At 38.2% G+C, this 13,107-nt stretch overlaps 1 protein-coding gene and 1 pseudogene across 3 annotated transcripts in view; both read right to left on the bottom strand.

Annotated features, from left to right (window-relative positions):
- COL11A1 (collagen type XI alpha 1 chain) overlaps positions 1-11,021 on the bottom strand; it is a 222,876-nt gene extending 211,855 nt beyond the window's left edge. For all 3 annotated transcript variants that reach the window (XM_068964279.1, XM_068964278.1, XM_068964281.1), the window contains exon 1: positions 10,916-11,021. In XM_068964279.1, coding sequence (XP_068820380.1) covers positions 10,916-11,021 — 106 coding nt within the window. The remainder of the gene's footprint in view (positions 1-10,915) is intronic.
- On the bottom strand, positions 2,599-10,752 carry LOC138073555 (superoxide dismutase [Mn], mitochondrial-like; annotated as a pseudogene).
- Positions 11,022-13,107: the final 2,086 nt, after the last annotated feature.

Here is a 13,107-nt window from a genome sequence, read left to right as displayed (position 1 = left end):
AGTTATGTCTGACTCTTTGCAATCCCATGGACTGCAGCATGCTAGACTTCCCTGTCATTCAGACTTCCTTGTCATTCACTATCTCCCGGAGTTTGCTCAAACTCGGGTCCACTGAGTTGGTGATGCCGTCCAACCATCTCATTCTCTGTTGTCCCCTTCTCCTCCTGTCTTCAATCTTTCCCAGCATCAAGGTCTTTTCCAATGAGTTGGCTCTTCACATCAGGTGGCCAAAGTATTGGAGTTTCAGCTTCAGCATCAGTCCTTCCAATGAATATTCACGACTAAGTTCCTTTAGGATGGACTGGTTGGATCTCCTTGCAGTCCAAGGGACACTCAAGAGTCTTCTCCAATACTACAGTTCAAAAGCATCAATTCTTCAGTGTTCAGCCTTTCTTATGGTCCAACTCTCACATCCGTATGTGACTACTGGGAAAACCATAGCTTTGACTATAGGGAGCTTTGTGGGCAAAGTGATGTCTCTTCTTTTTAATATGCTGTCCAGATTCGTCAGCGTCATTTAATTTCATGGCTGCTGTCACCATCTGCAGTGATTTTGGAGCCCAAGAAAATAAAGTCTGATTTATAAGTGGTCAAATCTATTGAAAGTGAAAATCACTCAGTCATGTCCAACTCTTTGTGACACCATGGACTGTAGCTTGCAGGCTCCTCTGTCCAGTGGAATTCTCCAGGCAAGAATAATGGAGTGGATTGCCATTCCCTTTTCCAGGGGATCTTCCCAAGACCCAAGGATAGAACTTGGGTCTCCTGCATTGCAAGCAGATACTAGCTGAGCCACCAAGGAAGCCCAAAGCTATTAAAATATACTTATTATAAAACTAAAATTATATTTTCATTATAATAATTTGACTTTAAGTTGAGAAGAGAAATATTTATTTGCATTTAGTTTGTTACATGCTATGAAGAGGAGGATTTTCTTTAAAAAGCATTATCAATATCGTGATCAGTTGATCTATTTATATTATTTTATGCAGAACCACTTCTGTTTGAAAATAAAGAATGTATCAGAAGATTTGCACATTGCAAATCTGTTATACAAACTAGGCACATCCTCATTTTTATATACATTTATTTCCTATTTCAGAAGGTTCATGAATCCTTGCTTGTGCATCAAAATTATATGTAGAGTCTTATAAAGCAGCTATGCTTGGATTCTGTACAAAATCCACTCAATCAATATCATAGAGATGGGACTGGAAATGATTGTGATATCAAGCCATAATTGAGTACTCCTGTCCTCTTGACTTTAATAAAAATGTCTTAATTATGATCTCATTAATTCACTCAATGAATGTTTACTGGCTACCTATTATAGTCCAGATATAGTGCTAGTTGCCATTCTATGATAAGGTCAATTATCCTAGTCCTCATGGTTAAGAAGAGGTATTCCTAGAGGAGATAATAACTAAATTCTGTGTAAAAAAATAATGGTAAGCAGATTGGGAGAGTATTCAAAGACCATAGTTTGCTTGGAGGCAAAACAGAGACAGCCATTTCAAGAAATCATAACAGTATCAGCAAAAATCTCTTTAGTATATTCCACAGACACTGACAACAGCTGATTTACATAATTTATATCCTATCTCAGGTTATCAATTAGGTTATTGAAAAGCAATTCATCTGAGCTGCAACCAACATCTTTACCTTATTCAACAAAAATTTTCCAAATGTTTACTATGTGATAGGTTCCAATCTACATGCTTAGGGTACACTAAATAAAGCAGATAAAGATACCCATCCTGATGATTTTAGTGGAACTAAAATATACAACAGATAGGAATAGAATATTAAAAATATATTTTTATCCAAAACAATCCTACCACTGTAGACTATTAATCCTATTAAGCACTTGAAATTTCAAGTACTCCTTCTTTAAGATGGTACTTCATAATAACATAATTGTATATGCAACATGCAGTTTGCTTTCTAACTTGAAAAGCTAGCTTACTAAAATAATCATAATACAATAAATATAGATAGGCTACTTTTCCTAATAGTCATTAAGCAAAATCAGACAACCCTTAATATCATACAAAACTGAAAAAGGTTTGAAAAATTATATACGACAGGATTTTCTCAATTATTACTTTTACAAATTGAAATAAAACTTGAATGAAACTTTCCTGTTTACCAATAAGCAAGTGAAATGATGATTTATGTTGCTGTCAAAGCAAAAATGTGACTTCATATGGCATTTTATCAGTCATCTTACTATGTTAAAGCCAACTCCAGTTTTAGAGATAGTATGGTCAACTGAAAGCTTCAAATATATAAAAATATCTTTGGAGAGAATGTGCAAAACTATTTTCCAAATGAGGAAAGCTGGAAAAAAGTAGCAATTCATTCACTTTCACAGAGTGAGTAAAGAAAAAGAGGGAGGGGGACTCTAATCACTGGTAATAACATGACATGAGGAGGTCACTTTACACCACTCCAAGTTAACCAGATTTTAACCTTGTTCCAGTCTGATGAGCAAAACAAGAAGATAATTAGTCATCTAAATGGTGACTATATCATATCCTGTATGCATTCTGGCACCTTGGCGGACGCTAGGGAAATAAATAAACTAAATCACAGTCTTTACCCTCCAGCAACTCCTAGAGGAAGGCTAATATATAAATGAAGAACTTTTAAAATAATTATACTGTCTTTTTTTTTTTTTTTTTTGCAGACCACGTATCTTTCAGTTACATTCTTGCAGCTGATTACATTCAAACAGCTTTTAGATAATCACATCTGACACTTTATACTGAAGGTAATAAGCTTCCTCCCATACATCAATCCCCCAAAGTGGAATAGAACTGTTGTTCCTTGTAATAGATCCTGATTAGAACAGGCAGCAATTTGTAAGTGTCCCTGTTCCTTAATGAAACCAGGCCAACCCCAAGTTGAACCTTGAACACCAACAGACAAAGCTGTCAATTTCCCCTCAGTCAAAGGAATAAAGTAACACATGCTAGCTTCCATCTACTCGCCTTTGGTTCTCTGCCATCAATAAGGCATAGATTTGTCCCTAAAATGGGAAGAGTGACAATTCCTTCACCACTGAAATTTAGTGCAAGCTGAAGAGTCACCTGAATTATGACATCATCTTTCACCAAAATCTCTTTATATTTTTCCTTGGTAGCATTTAAGTTATTTGCATGATTTACATGATATTTACAATGGTTACAGCTGCATGATTTGTGCATTATTGCTAGGCCCCAAGGCACCATAATCATAAGCAAAGTCAGGGAGGCTGTACAAAAGCATTAAGAATATACAATAGGACTTTCCTGGTGGTGCAGTAGATAAGATTCTGCCTACCAGTGCAGGTGACAAAGATTTATTTGATCCCTGGTCCAGGAAAGATTCCATATGCCACAGAGCAGCTAAGCTTGTGTGCCACAACTACTGAGCCTGTGCTCTAGACCCTGTGAGTCACAACTACTGAGCCTTCATGCTGCAACTACTGAAGCCCATGTGCCTAGAGCCTGTGTTCTGTAACAAGAGAAGCCACTGCAGTGAGAAGCCAGGGCACAGAAATGAAGAGTAGCCCCGAAGAGTAGCCCCCACTCACCTCAAGGAGAAAAAGCCTGTGTACAGCAATGAAGAGCCAGGTCAACCAAAAAAGAAATTTAAAAAATTATTTTAAAAAACTATTTATATATAAAAAGAATACACAATAAAGTAAACATGGGCAAATGGTCAAAAGCAAGAGCTCTGGAGCAAGACTGTCGGGTTCAAATCCTGGGTCTATCACACAGTAGCTGTATGGTCTTAAGTAAAACAATTAACATATCTGTTTTTCAGTTTCTTTATGGGTAAAATAGAGATGGTAGTATTAGCTTACTTCTAAGACAACTGTCAGAATGAATGAGATTCTATACAAAAATGCTTACAAGGAGACATATGCACTCAGTGTTAGAGCTTGTTACTGTATCTGTCTGGAGTATGTAGCTTGAGTTAAATCTTGAAGTATGAGAAAGTATCTGCTGGATGGATGAGAAGGAAAAATACATTCCAGGCAGAAAAGAATAATGCATTCCAGGACAGGGGAAAAGACGGTCAAGAAGTTGAACATGCCTAGTGTGCAGGGTGCATGGTGTTGGAGTGGGAAACCTGAGTCTGAGACATACAGAAGGGCACCCTACATCATGCTAGGCCGTCTGTACAATACGTTTGTCTTCAAAACCAGTGAAGTATTTTGAAGGTTCAATAGCATTCAAAGAGTGACAGCAAGTAGAAGGCTGTACTTCACAGTTAATCTGAAAAGAGAGTTAAGAGCAAATACCACAGGTGGCACTAGTGGTCAAGAATCTGCTTGCCAGTGCAGGAGACATGAGACCTGCGTTCAATGCCTGAGTCAGGAAGATCCCTGGAGGAGGGTACAGCAAAAACCACCCTAATACTCTTGCCTGGAGAATCCCATGGACAAAGGAGTATGGTGGGCTACAGTCCTTAGGGTCGCAAAGAGTCAGACACAACTGAAGTGACTTAGCACGCACCACTAATACTTATGACTCTCCGCAGTGGTACCTAAGAGCACAAAGTAGGAAAATGCGCTAGAGCTTCTTGTTAGTTCGGTCAGGAACTGCAACTACTGCTATTTCGTAGTAGTGATCCTTTCGGGAAATTGTTTGTTAAAGTCTGAGTGAGAAAGGAAAACCAACTGCCTCCTACAGTCTAAGGTTTGCTCCTATAAGCCCGGATGTGAGTTTGCCAGTCAGACAGAGGAAGGACGCTTCCACTGACATCCTATACGGTCAAGTTCTGTGAATAGGGACCTTCATTGGCCTGTACAGTACAGGGCCATTCAAGAACAATTAAATTTGGTTAAAATAAGAAAGAAATGCTTTTTAAGGAGAAAAAAAAAAAAAGAAGGTTTGAGGGATTGCAAAAGTTGATTGTGCTGAAGCACTTTTACACAGGTTTGTTTTAGTTCTCAATTGTCAAGTCGTATTTAAACTGGTCTCTTACTCTGAAATACGATAACCTTTCTTTTCTCTGAGTTCTTTCTACTAAATTAATAGCACTGTCTCTAATTCCATGCGCAGCAAGCAAAGAGTTTATTTTACCAGATAACAGTAGGTCTGGTGATCAGCCAATGTCTAAAGAACCACTAGCCAAGTCAGTAGTAGGCCAAAGACTGCAACTGATAAATAGATACTGCTCACTAAATCACTTTAAAATTGTTTCATCTTCTCTATCCAAGAGTATTATTCATGTTGAGTTCTGACACACTGAAAGCAAAAAAAAAAAAAAAAACACAATTATCTATAAAAATAAAATCATATTAGGGTTTTGAAAGGAGAAGTAAATAGATGCGTTAGAATATAGAAGGTAGTTTAAAAAAAAAAGAAAAGCAAAACCCTTTAGGTTGTGAATTTAATTGCAAGAGAAATCAGTAGAAAAAAGTCCAAATTTAGGAAATTCATTATAGCGTAGTTTTAGTATACATTGAAAACTGCATTTAAAATAGACTCTTCAGGGAGAAAGTTTAAGGAGCAGTGTAACTTTTTATAGCACCTGTGTGTACCTCTTTCTTCTTTGTTAAGGGACAAAACTTCAATGCTAAAAAAAAAAAAAAAAGTTTGATTTCCTCTCACCACTCCCAGCTCAGGTCACATTTCCCCAGTATTATATGAGGGAAGTCGAGGAGTAAAAGCAGAAACGCAGCTCAGCCCTCAGCTCCAACTCTGCAGTTGCCTTGAATTCCTAATGTCACAAACCAACTGCGCTTTCTCCAAAGGTGGACAGGAAAGAAAAGTGCATTTAGGATATAATATGATTCTGGCTTTTAAATACCTAAACATCATCACTAAAAATTATATTAAATGATAGGGCTGGGTCAATATATATAAAACCCTGTATTCATATAAAACAGAGTTAGTCATCAGTAGAACTTATAGTATCTTCTTCAGGACCTTAAGGACATGTACTGAATTTCCCAAAAGAGAGGAAAAAACTTCATGGTTGAAATACTAACTCTATCTTAGCCATTGCCAGCACTGCATATCATGGTAGTACCTGAAGAGGAAGTATTTCTCTATAAATTAACTATCCATTTATTCCCAAAGTAAAATGTGGTTATGTACTTTTAGACACTTTGACAATCCAAAAGGAAAAACTTGAATTAGAACTTGCACTACTAAGCGCATCTGTTATTTTTTTCCCAAAGCTGACTGCTTCTTTGGAAAAAAGGTTATCTGTTAAACAAATAACCCATATCAAATAAAAATAAATCATTATCTGACTTATTAATAAAAAACATACAATTAGATATTATATATATCACCCAATCAATATAAAATCAACACGAAAAGAGAAATTTGACATTATTTGTCTTATTTGAAATAAATATATACCTTTCTTAGCTTCCTGAAAATTCAAAGTTGTACTGGGTCCTCTATTAGGAACTTTAGAGAGGGAAAAAAACTATGTTCATAAACCAGCAACAAATGTATACAAAAATATTTTATAAACTGTTGCACTTTTTAATTTGATACAGATCTTATAGAATCACATAATTAGGTGTATTAACAATACAGATTATCAAAAATTACCTATATCTAAATTTAGAACATTGAGGAATTTTTAAATGCTTTCTATAATCTGTGTTTCTTTGATTCATCATTTTCACTTAATCGATCCTCACTAACTAAACTCCAGCACATATATTTAAGCAATATATGGTCATTCTATATTTCATAAATACACACAAATTAAGTAATAATTGTTTATTCCATTAAGTCTCAGACTACTATTATTTAAAGATACTTTATTATTATTGCAGATTTCACCCTACTCATTTATGGAAAATCTTGACTATTATATGATTATATTTTTTTGAGAGACAAGATTCAGTTAAGAATTTTTCTGTGCCTTAGTTTCCTCATTAGTATAGTGAGAAGGTAGTATGAAGTTGCCATTTTTATAAGAATTTCTATCTCTATCATTCTCTTTAAAAGAATCTAAACACCTTTTCTTCTTTCGAAAAATTCAGCTTTTTATTACACACTTTCACTGAAACTCGATTCGAATCCATTCATTATCACTACATAGGTAGTGCCTAAATAAGTTAACCAGAGTGAAGAGAAATTTGTCTCAGAAAAGGAACAAAATTTAAGAATAGAAAGGCAACTAATTATTTTTTGTCAGAAATCCTACCCACAAATTTGAAAAGGGGGCCATGTTTGCCTTGCTATATTTTAGTGATAACTTGAATAATGTGCCCCTTCAATTTTAGTCACAAATCAAAGCAAACATAGAAGCTAAAATTTAATTATATAAATCATAAGCATAATTTTATTTAAAACTCTGTGTATACCTCTTACAGAATTATTTCTATAAAGTAGATTCTAGCAAAGTATTAATTATAAAGTCAATTGTCACATTAAAATATTAATATACTTAATTTTAAAACTAATAGACAGTTTTGTGAAGGTGTCTGTAATTAACTGAACATATATGTGCCACCTAAACTAAGGTTATCTGTATAAAAGATTCAGAAAGATGTTTCTCATGAGCTACCTAATTTTCTTTAGTGTTTATTACAGACTTTGTTGATTTTGCTTTAAAAAACAAATGGAAACACAATATTAATAATCATAGAAGATACTTCATTTGCTATCAGAAGCATATCTGATCTTTTAACTGATTTCTGATTGAGTAACCTAAGGGACAAGCTTGATCTCTTCCCAAAGTTGGATTAGCACATACTCTGGAAGCCAGCACCATTTCACCTGCTGATCCCAGGCACTCAAAACACTTCAGCAGGAATCACTACCAACTCTTGACAAGCTTCGAAAATTCTTCATAAAATTAATCAACGTTTTGCAAGGCACAGTATTGGCTCAACCACCAAAGATAGAATACCATTTTAATTAGTAACAAAATGATTCAATCAGATATTGTATTTTCTTTTTACTCAATTTAGCTTAACTCCTTTAAAAACTGCTAAAACCATCTATCATAAAACCATCAATCTGAACACAGTCATAAGTTATAGTCACTATAAATTCCAGGTAAATTTCAGCTTCTATCTTAATAAGTACTGAACTAATTGAATATGAAATCTATAAATTCATGAGATAAACCATTTATATTAACCATAAACAAGTATATGAAATATGATCCTGAAGTTAATGCACATAAATATAAAAAATAATGCTTATTCTTTTCTTCTTACTAAACCATAATAAATACCAACAATTTTTAAAGTAATTTAAAGATTACTAAATTACAGAGTTTGGATTTGCAAAGTAAAATAATATGACTGTGTTAATTCACTGACTTTCTTTTCATTCACTCCAGGAAATTTTCTTTGTAAGGTTTTCTCTGTAAGATGCTTCAGGATCCTAACTAAATATTTTTAGAATCCAATTTATTATGAACCCAGAACTTTTTAGGCTTAAGCATTTTTTAATCCAAGAAATACAAATTTTAGATAAAAGTTATCTTTAAATTATCTTTCAGTTTAACAATCAGAGCATACCACTGCATCTCAGAGAAATCAAATTATATAAATATATAGTACAATTCTGGTATACAATACCTTATTTAGAAACTAACTCATTGTTACATCAGTTGCAAATACAAAGGCTAGCATGAGAACTGGACACTGAGTTTATTTTTCCTTTGTGTGATGATTCAGGCTAGTGTTTCCTTTTTAAGCATTAATATAGTATTTCCTTGTTGAATTTCATTAGGTGGTAAGAATGCCTACAAGAGTAGGTTTAAGTAAATATGGTTTCCTTCTAAAGAATAAGCACCTAGCAATTTGGTGAAACGAACAGCAAATCTTAAACAATGTGAAGATCCAAATAACCATATAACTTGCAAGATATTTCATCAAAAATAACAAACAGAAACTACACATGATCCTTAAAGTTTGCTATTTCTCACTTTAGATGGTTTTGTATTCATAGAGAAGTTTCTTTTTCCACCAGTTATTTGATGTGGTACTAAGATGTTTTGTTTAGAAGAGTTTTAGGTATGCAGTTAGATTTAAATGAGAAAATTATGCATCATAAGTGTAGAAATTTGACCTTTCGATCTCCTAAGAGCTTTAAAGAAGCCCCAGTGCGGAACTGAAACATCTTCAATGAAATAATCCCTGAATATCTATGATAAGTCTGTCGAGTTTACAATGCATCTGTCTTCACTGAAGAAAGTCTTAGTTTCCATACTAAAAACAAAAAGCTGCCATTATGATACTTGTTCCAAGTTTGGACAAAAGAAATAGCTCGAAAAGTTCAAAAGGAAACAATATACCTGTTCTTCCTTAATCAAGTGTCCTTTTTCAGGATCATTGTACTTAGAAGGATTTTAGGAGGCCTTATATCCTGAGGCAGTTGCTTTAATTCCAAATAATAAAGAAAACCAGCAGAGGGCAGACCTGAGGACAGAATCGACCAATCCCGCTGGTGACCAGGTACCAAAGGTAAAGTGCAAACTTTTGATAGATTTCACTTCCAAGACTCTACTATTTATCTTTTAAAATGTACAAATGAATGAATCCACGTAATCAGCATGACTTTTTCAAAAATTCAAAGACAGTCCTAATGAGTCTCTGTACTATTCGCCAGGAAAAGTCACAGAGGAATAACCCATCCCTGCCTGCTCCTCAGGAAGGCGAACAATCACAAAGTGTGGGGAAGAAATACAGACCTGGCTTCGCAGAGTTCGGCCTCCGGGAGCGCTAACTCCCACAAAGAACTCAGATCTTGGCACCCACCAGGGTCAGACTCAGGTTTCTGCTAAAGCCTGAGCTTTTGGGGTTGACAATTTGTTTCTCCCTCAGCCAATCATCGCCGCCCTCCTTCTTACCCCTACTTCTCTGCGCACCCCGGCAAAGCTTGCTTTTCTACTATAAGCTGTTTGGGCTCCCTTAACTCCAAAGGAGTCCGTCCTCCCGCCAGCCGTGTCTACAGCACCTAACGGACCGCTCCAGCCAGATGCCTTTGCTGGAAAGGGCGGGGGAAGGGGAGGGAGGAGGCGGAGGGGAGGAGTGAAGTCGCTCTCCCTCCTCGGGTACTGACAGAGCTGCAGTCTTCCCAGCAGGTCTGGTCATTGAATATTTGGTGGTGCCACGTAGGAACTTTTCCTTACCTCTCTCCTCCCATCCCACCCCACGCCCCCTCCCCTTCCCTCCAATCCCTATTCCTCCGCCCCCACCCCATTTGCTTGGCGAGTTTCATCATTCTCCAAGAGAACTGCACGTCCAACCTGCAAGATGAAGTTGAGGGTGGGGGGTCACCGAGGGGAGGAAGGTGCAAAATTCCGGGAAGAGTGTTCTTCCTATCTCCATCCATTTCTTTTAATCTGCCATTTTTTCCCTCTTACTATCTCCTCAAAATGACACACACACACACACAGACAGTATTCTCAGTCTTAAAGACTCTTTCCCCCTGGTCTCTCTCAAATCCTTAAAACAGCTCGTTTCTCACTTTGTTCCAGACAAAGAACTTTATCAAGGTTCATTGTATGCCCTTTCTCTATATTCTCTCCTCAGCTCACCTTTAAAAAAGGACTTTCATTAGTTAGAATCTGAAGAAACCAGACGTGTTCAAAGGTAGTCTAAGGACCTTTCCTCAAACAAAAGCTTTGTACAACTGCCTCTGTGTTCAAGGTAATATTTTTCCTCTTTTCAAAGCCCCTGGAAGGTGGTGAAGGGCATTTCAGCAGGCTCTGTGCCTGACAGATCTTTTTTCCTGCTACCTCTTCTCCCATTACTGTCCCGCCTACATCCATCTCTCTCACCAGTCTTCACTTCCAACCTGGTGGCAGCTACAATCTGGATTTTATTTGAGAGAATTGTTTGCGGGGGAGGGGTTGGAAGAAGGAAGGGGGGAGGGGCACAGAATGAGAAAGACCGACAGCAATCTCCCACCTCCCCCAAACCATTTTTTCTTACCTCCTCTGACCTCTCTAGCCTGGAAGAGGAAAGTCAGTGCGAGAGTTGTTATGGTGAAATCCCAGAGCCACCGTTTCGTTTTCCACCTAGAGGACCACCGCTCCATCTCCGAGCCCCGCACTCACAACTGTGAACTCAACCCACGAAATCGCGATTGCAGACCTACTTCGTCCCTTCCAAGGTATCGTCGGGGATGTTTGCTACACAGCCATTGGGGAGGGAGAGGGGGAAAAAGTCAAAGGGCTTTTTCTTAAATTTGATGGTTTGCTTCCTTCCTGTCTCTCGCCCCCTTCTCTCCCTCTCGGTTGGCCCCGCCGGTAGGGACCCTCCGATCTGTCCTCTGCGGGGCCCTGCCTTCAGACTGACGGCAGATGAGGGGCTTCAACCAAAAATCTGAGAGGACTGCGTGCCCCTAAAGGCTTCATGCCGTCAGTGGGCCGGACGAGAGGTTCCGGGCAGCCCCCTCCCCCGCCCACTCCCCTCCCGCGCCCCCCTTACCCGGGGCGAAACTGACAAGCCCGCGGAAGGTCAGACCCAATCACACGCCTCGCGGGCGGCCCCGAGCCCGCCCCCCTTTCCTTTGCCGGAGAATCAGGTCTCCCCGCAAGCCCAGCCCACCAACCACCCTCCATCTCCTCACTCCCCTTTCTTCCCTCCTCTCCTACCCAAATCCCGGAGAAGAAATGGGAGGGAGTTACGGGGGACGCGTGCTTGGCTCCAGCACTTTGGGAATGAAAGGAATTGCAGGAGAGCCCCAGAGTCCACAGAGTTTTCAAGGAGCTTCTGTATTCAATAAAAACAGCTACTTGTCTACTTGCACCCGTCTGTGAGCCTCTCCTGGTCGGCGGGGGAGGGGAGGAGCCCAGCGTCTGAACCGCCACACCGCTGGAGTTTTGGGCTGCCAGCGGTAACCTTATCCCTGTGCAAAAATCTGCTTCTTATAGCAGACGTGGAACCAGCGGACTCACTGCTCTGCCTCCTCCGAAAAGCATTTTTTATTATTATTTTTAAACAGAGAATTAAAAGAAAGGGATGAAGGTGAGATGGAGAGACCCCAGAGGTCAAAATCCTTGATCTTACAGGGAAGCTCTCCTTCGAGGTCTGAAACTGACAGGTTTCTCTCTTGAATGTTTGAATTCTACGCTAGCTTCATTCAGAGGCATGTCTCTTAAAGAACTGAACTGTACTCTGAGGCAGGAGGAGAAAGAAATATATGGGAGCTGACATTAAGGGGGTGAGTAATTTAATTTTCCAACTGATTCCATACTGAACCAGGTTGAGGGGGCAGAGGGCGAGGAGAAAAGTCAGGGAAAGCAACTAGCGGAGATCTCAAAGCGTCTAGGCCCACAACTCCTATAAAGGGCCTCAGGAGCTGAAAATATGGTCACTCCACATTGAAAGTAATGAGAAGGGACAGATTTCTAAACTCCTTCTGCTTACTCCTCCTCCAAGTAATCCACTTAAACCTGGAGTATAGGTTCTTCAGTCATTTTTTTCTACGTTTAAATTATCCCTTCCTATTGGCTCCTTTTTGTTCTTTAATATTTCTTAAGATGTTTCTCAAAAATTTTCTGGAACAGAGACCAACAAGGTGCCAGCCTACATTAGGGATTCAGTAGAGATGGGTTGAGTGAATGAATACATTTTCCTGTTGCTAAAACTGGAAGCTTTGGCCAGGACCTATGCTGAGATTTTAAGGTATTTCAAGGCTTAAGAGTTCTCAGCTAAGTTCATGAGGTGCATATGTCCATTAATTTTTAAGAATCTAATTTTCTACTAGTTATCAAAAAATGGCTCATGACCCATGAGATTAACGAGATATTCTAACTATGTGGTTTAAGAGACGAAAGGAAGGTGTTCAGAAACTATCCGAAGTCCAAGATGGAATTAATCGTACAAGGACATGTATAAGAGGCATATCAAATGAGGAAAGCAACTAAAAAATACTTTTAACATGACTATTCACTCTGTGACACCATTCCCACATTAAGAAATTTACTTCTTAAAGATAATAGGTTAAAAAAATACTTTGCATTGATAATGTTGCTGGCAGAATGTTCAAGATGCCTTATATCAGCTGCAGAGAAATATTTTCAAGTTGTTCATACAATTTAATAAAATAATTAAATATCATAGTGTTTGAATGTGAAACGTAGGATTAAAAATTAAGAACCTTAAGGGCGCTGAACAAC

Source organism: Capricornis sumatraensis, chromosome 2 (assembly GCF_032405125.1).
Source record: "Capricornis sumatraensis isolate serow.1 chromosome 2, serow.2, whole genome shotgun sequence".
In the NCBI taxonomy this organism is placed as follows: domain Eukaryota; kingdom Metazoa; phylum Chordata; class Mammalia; order Artiodactyla; family Bovidae; genus Capricornis; species Capricornis sumatraensis.
This window is presented reverse-complemented; position numbering and strand designations above follow the sequence as displayed.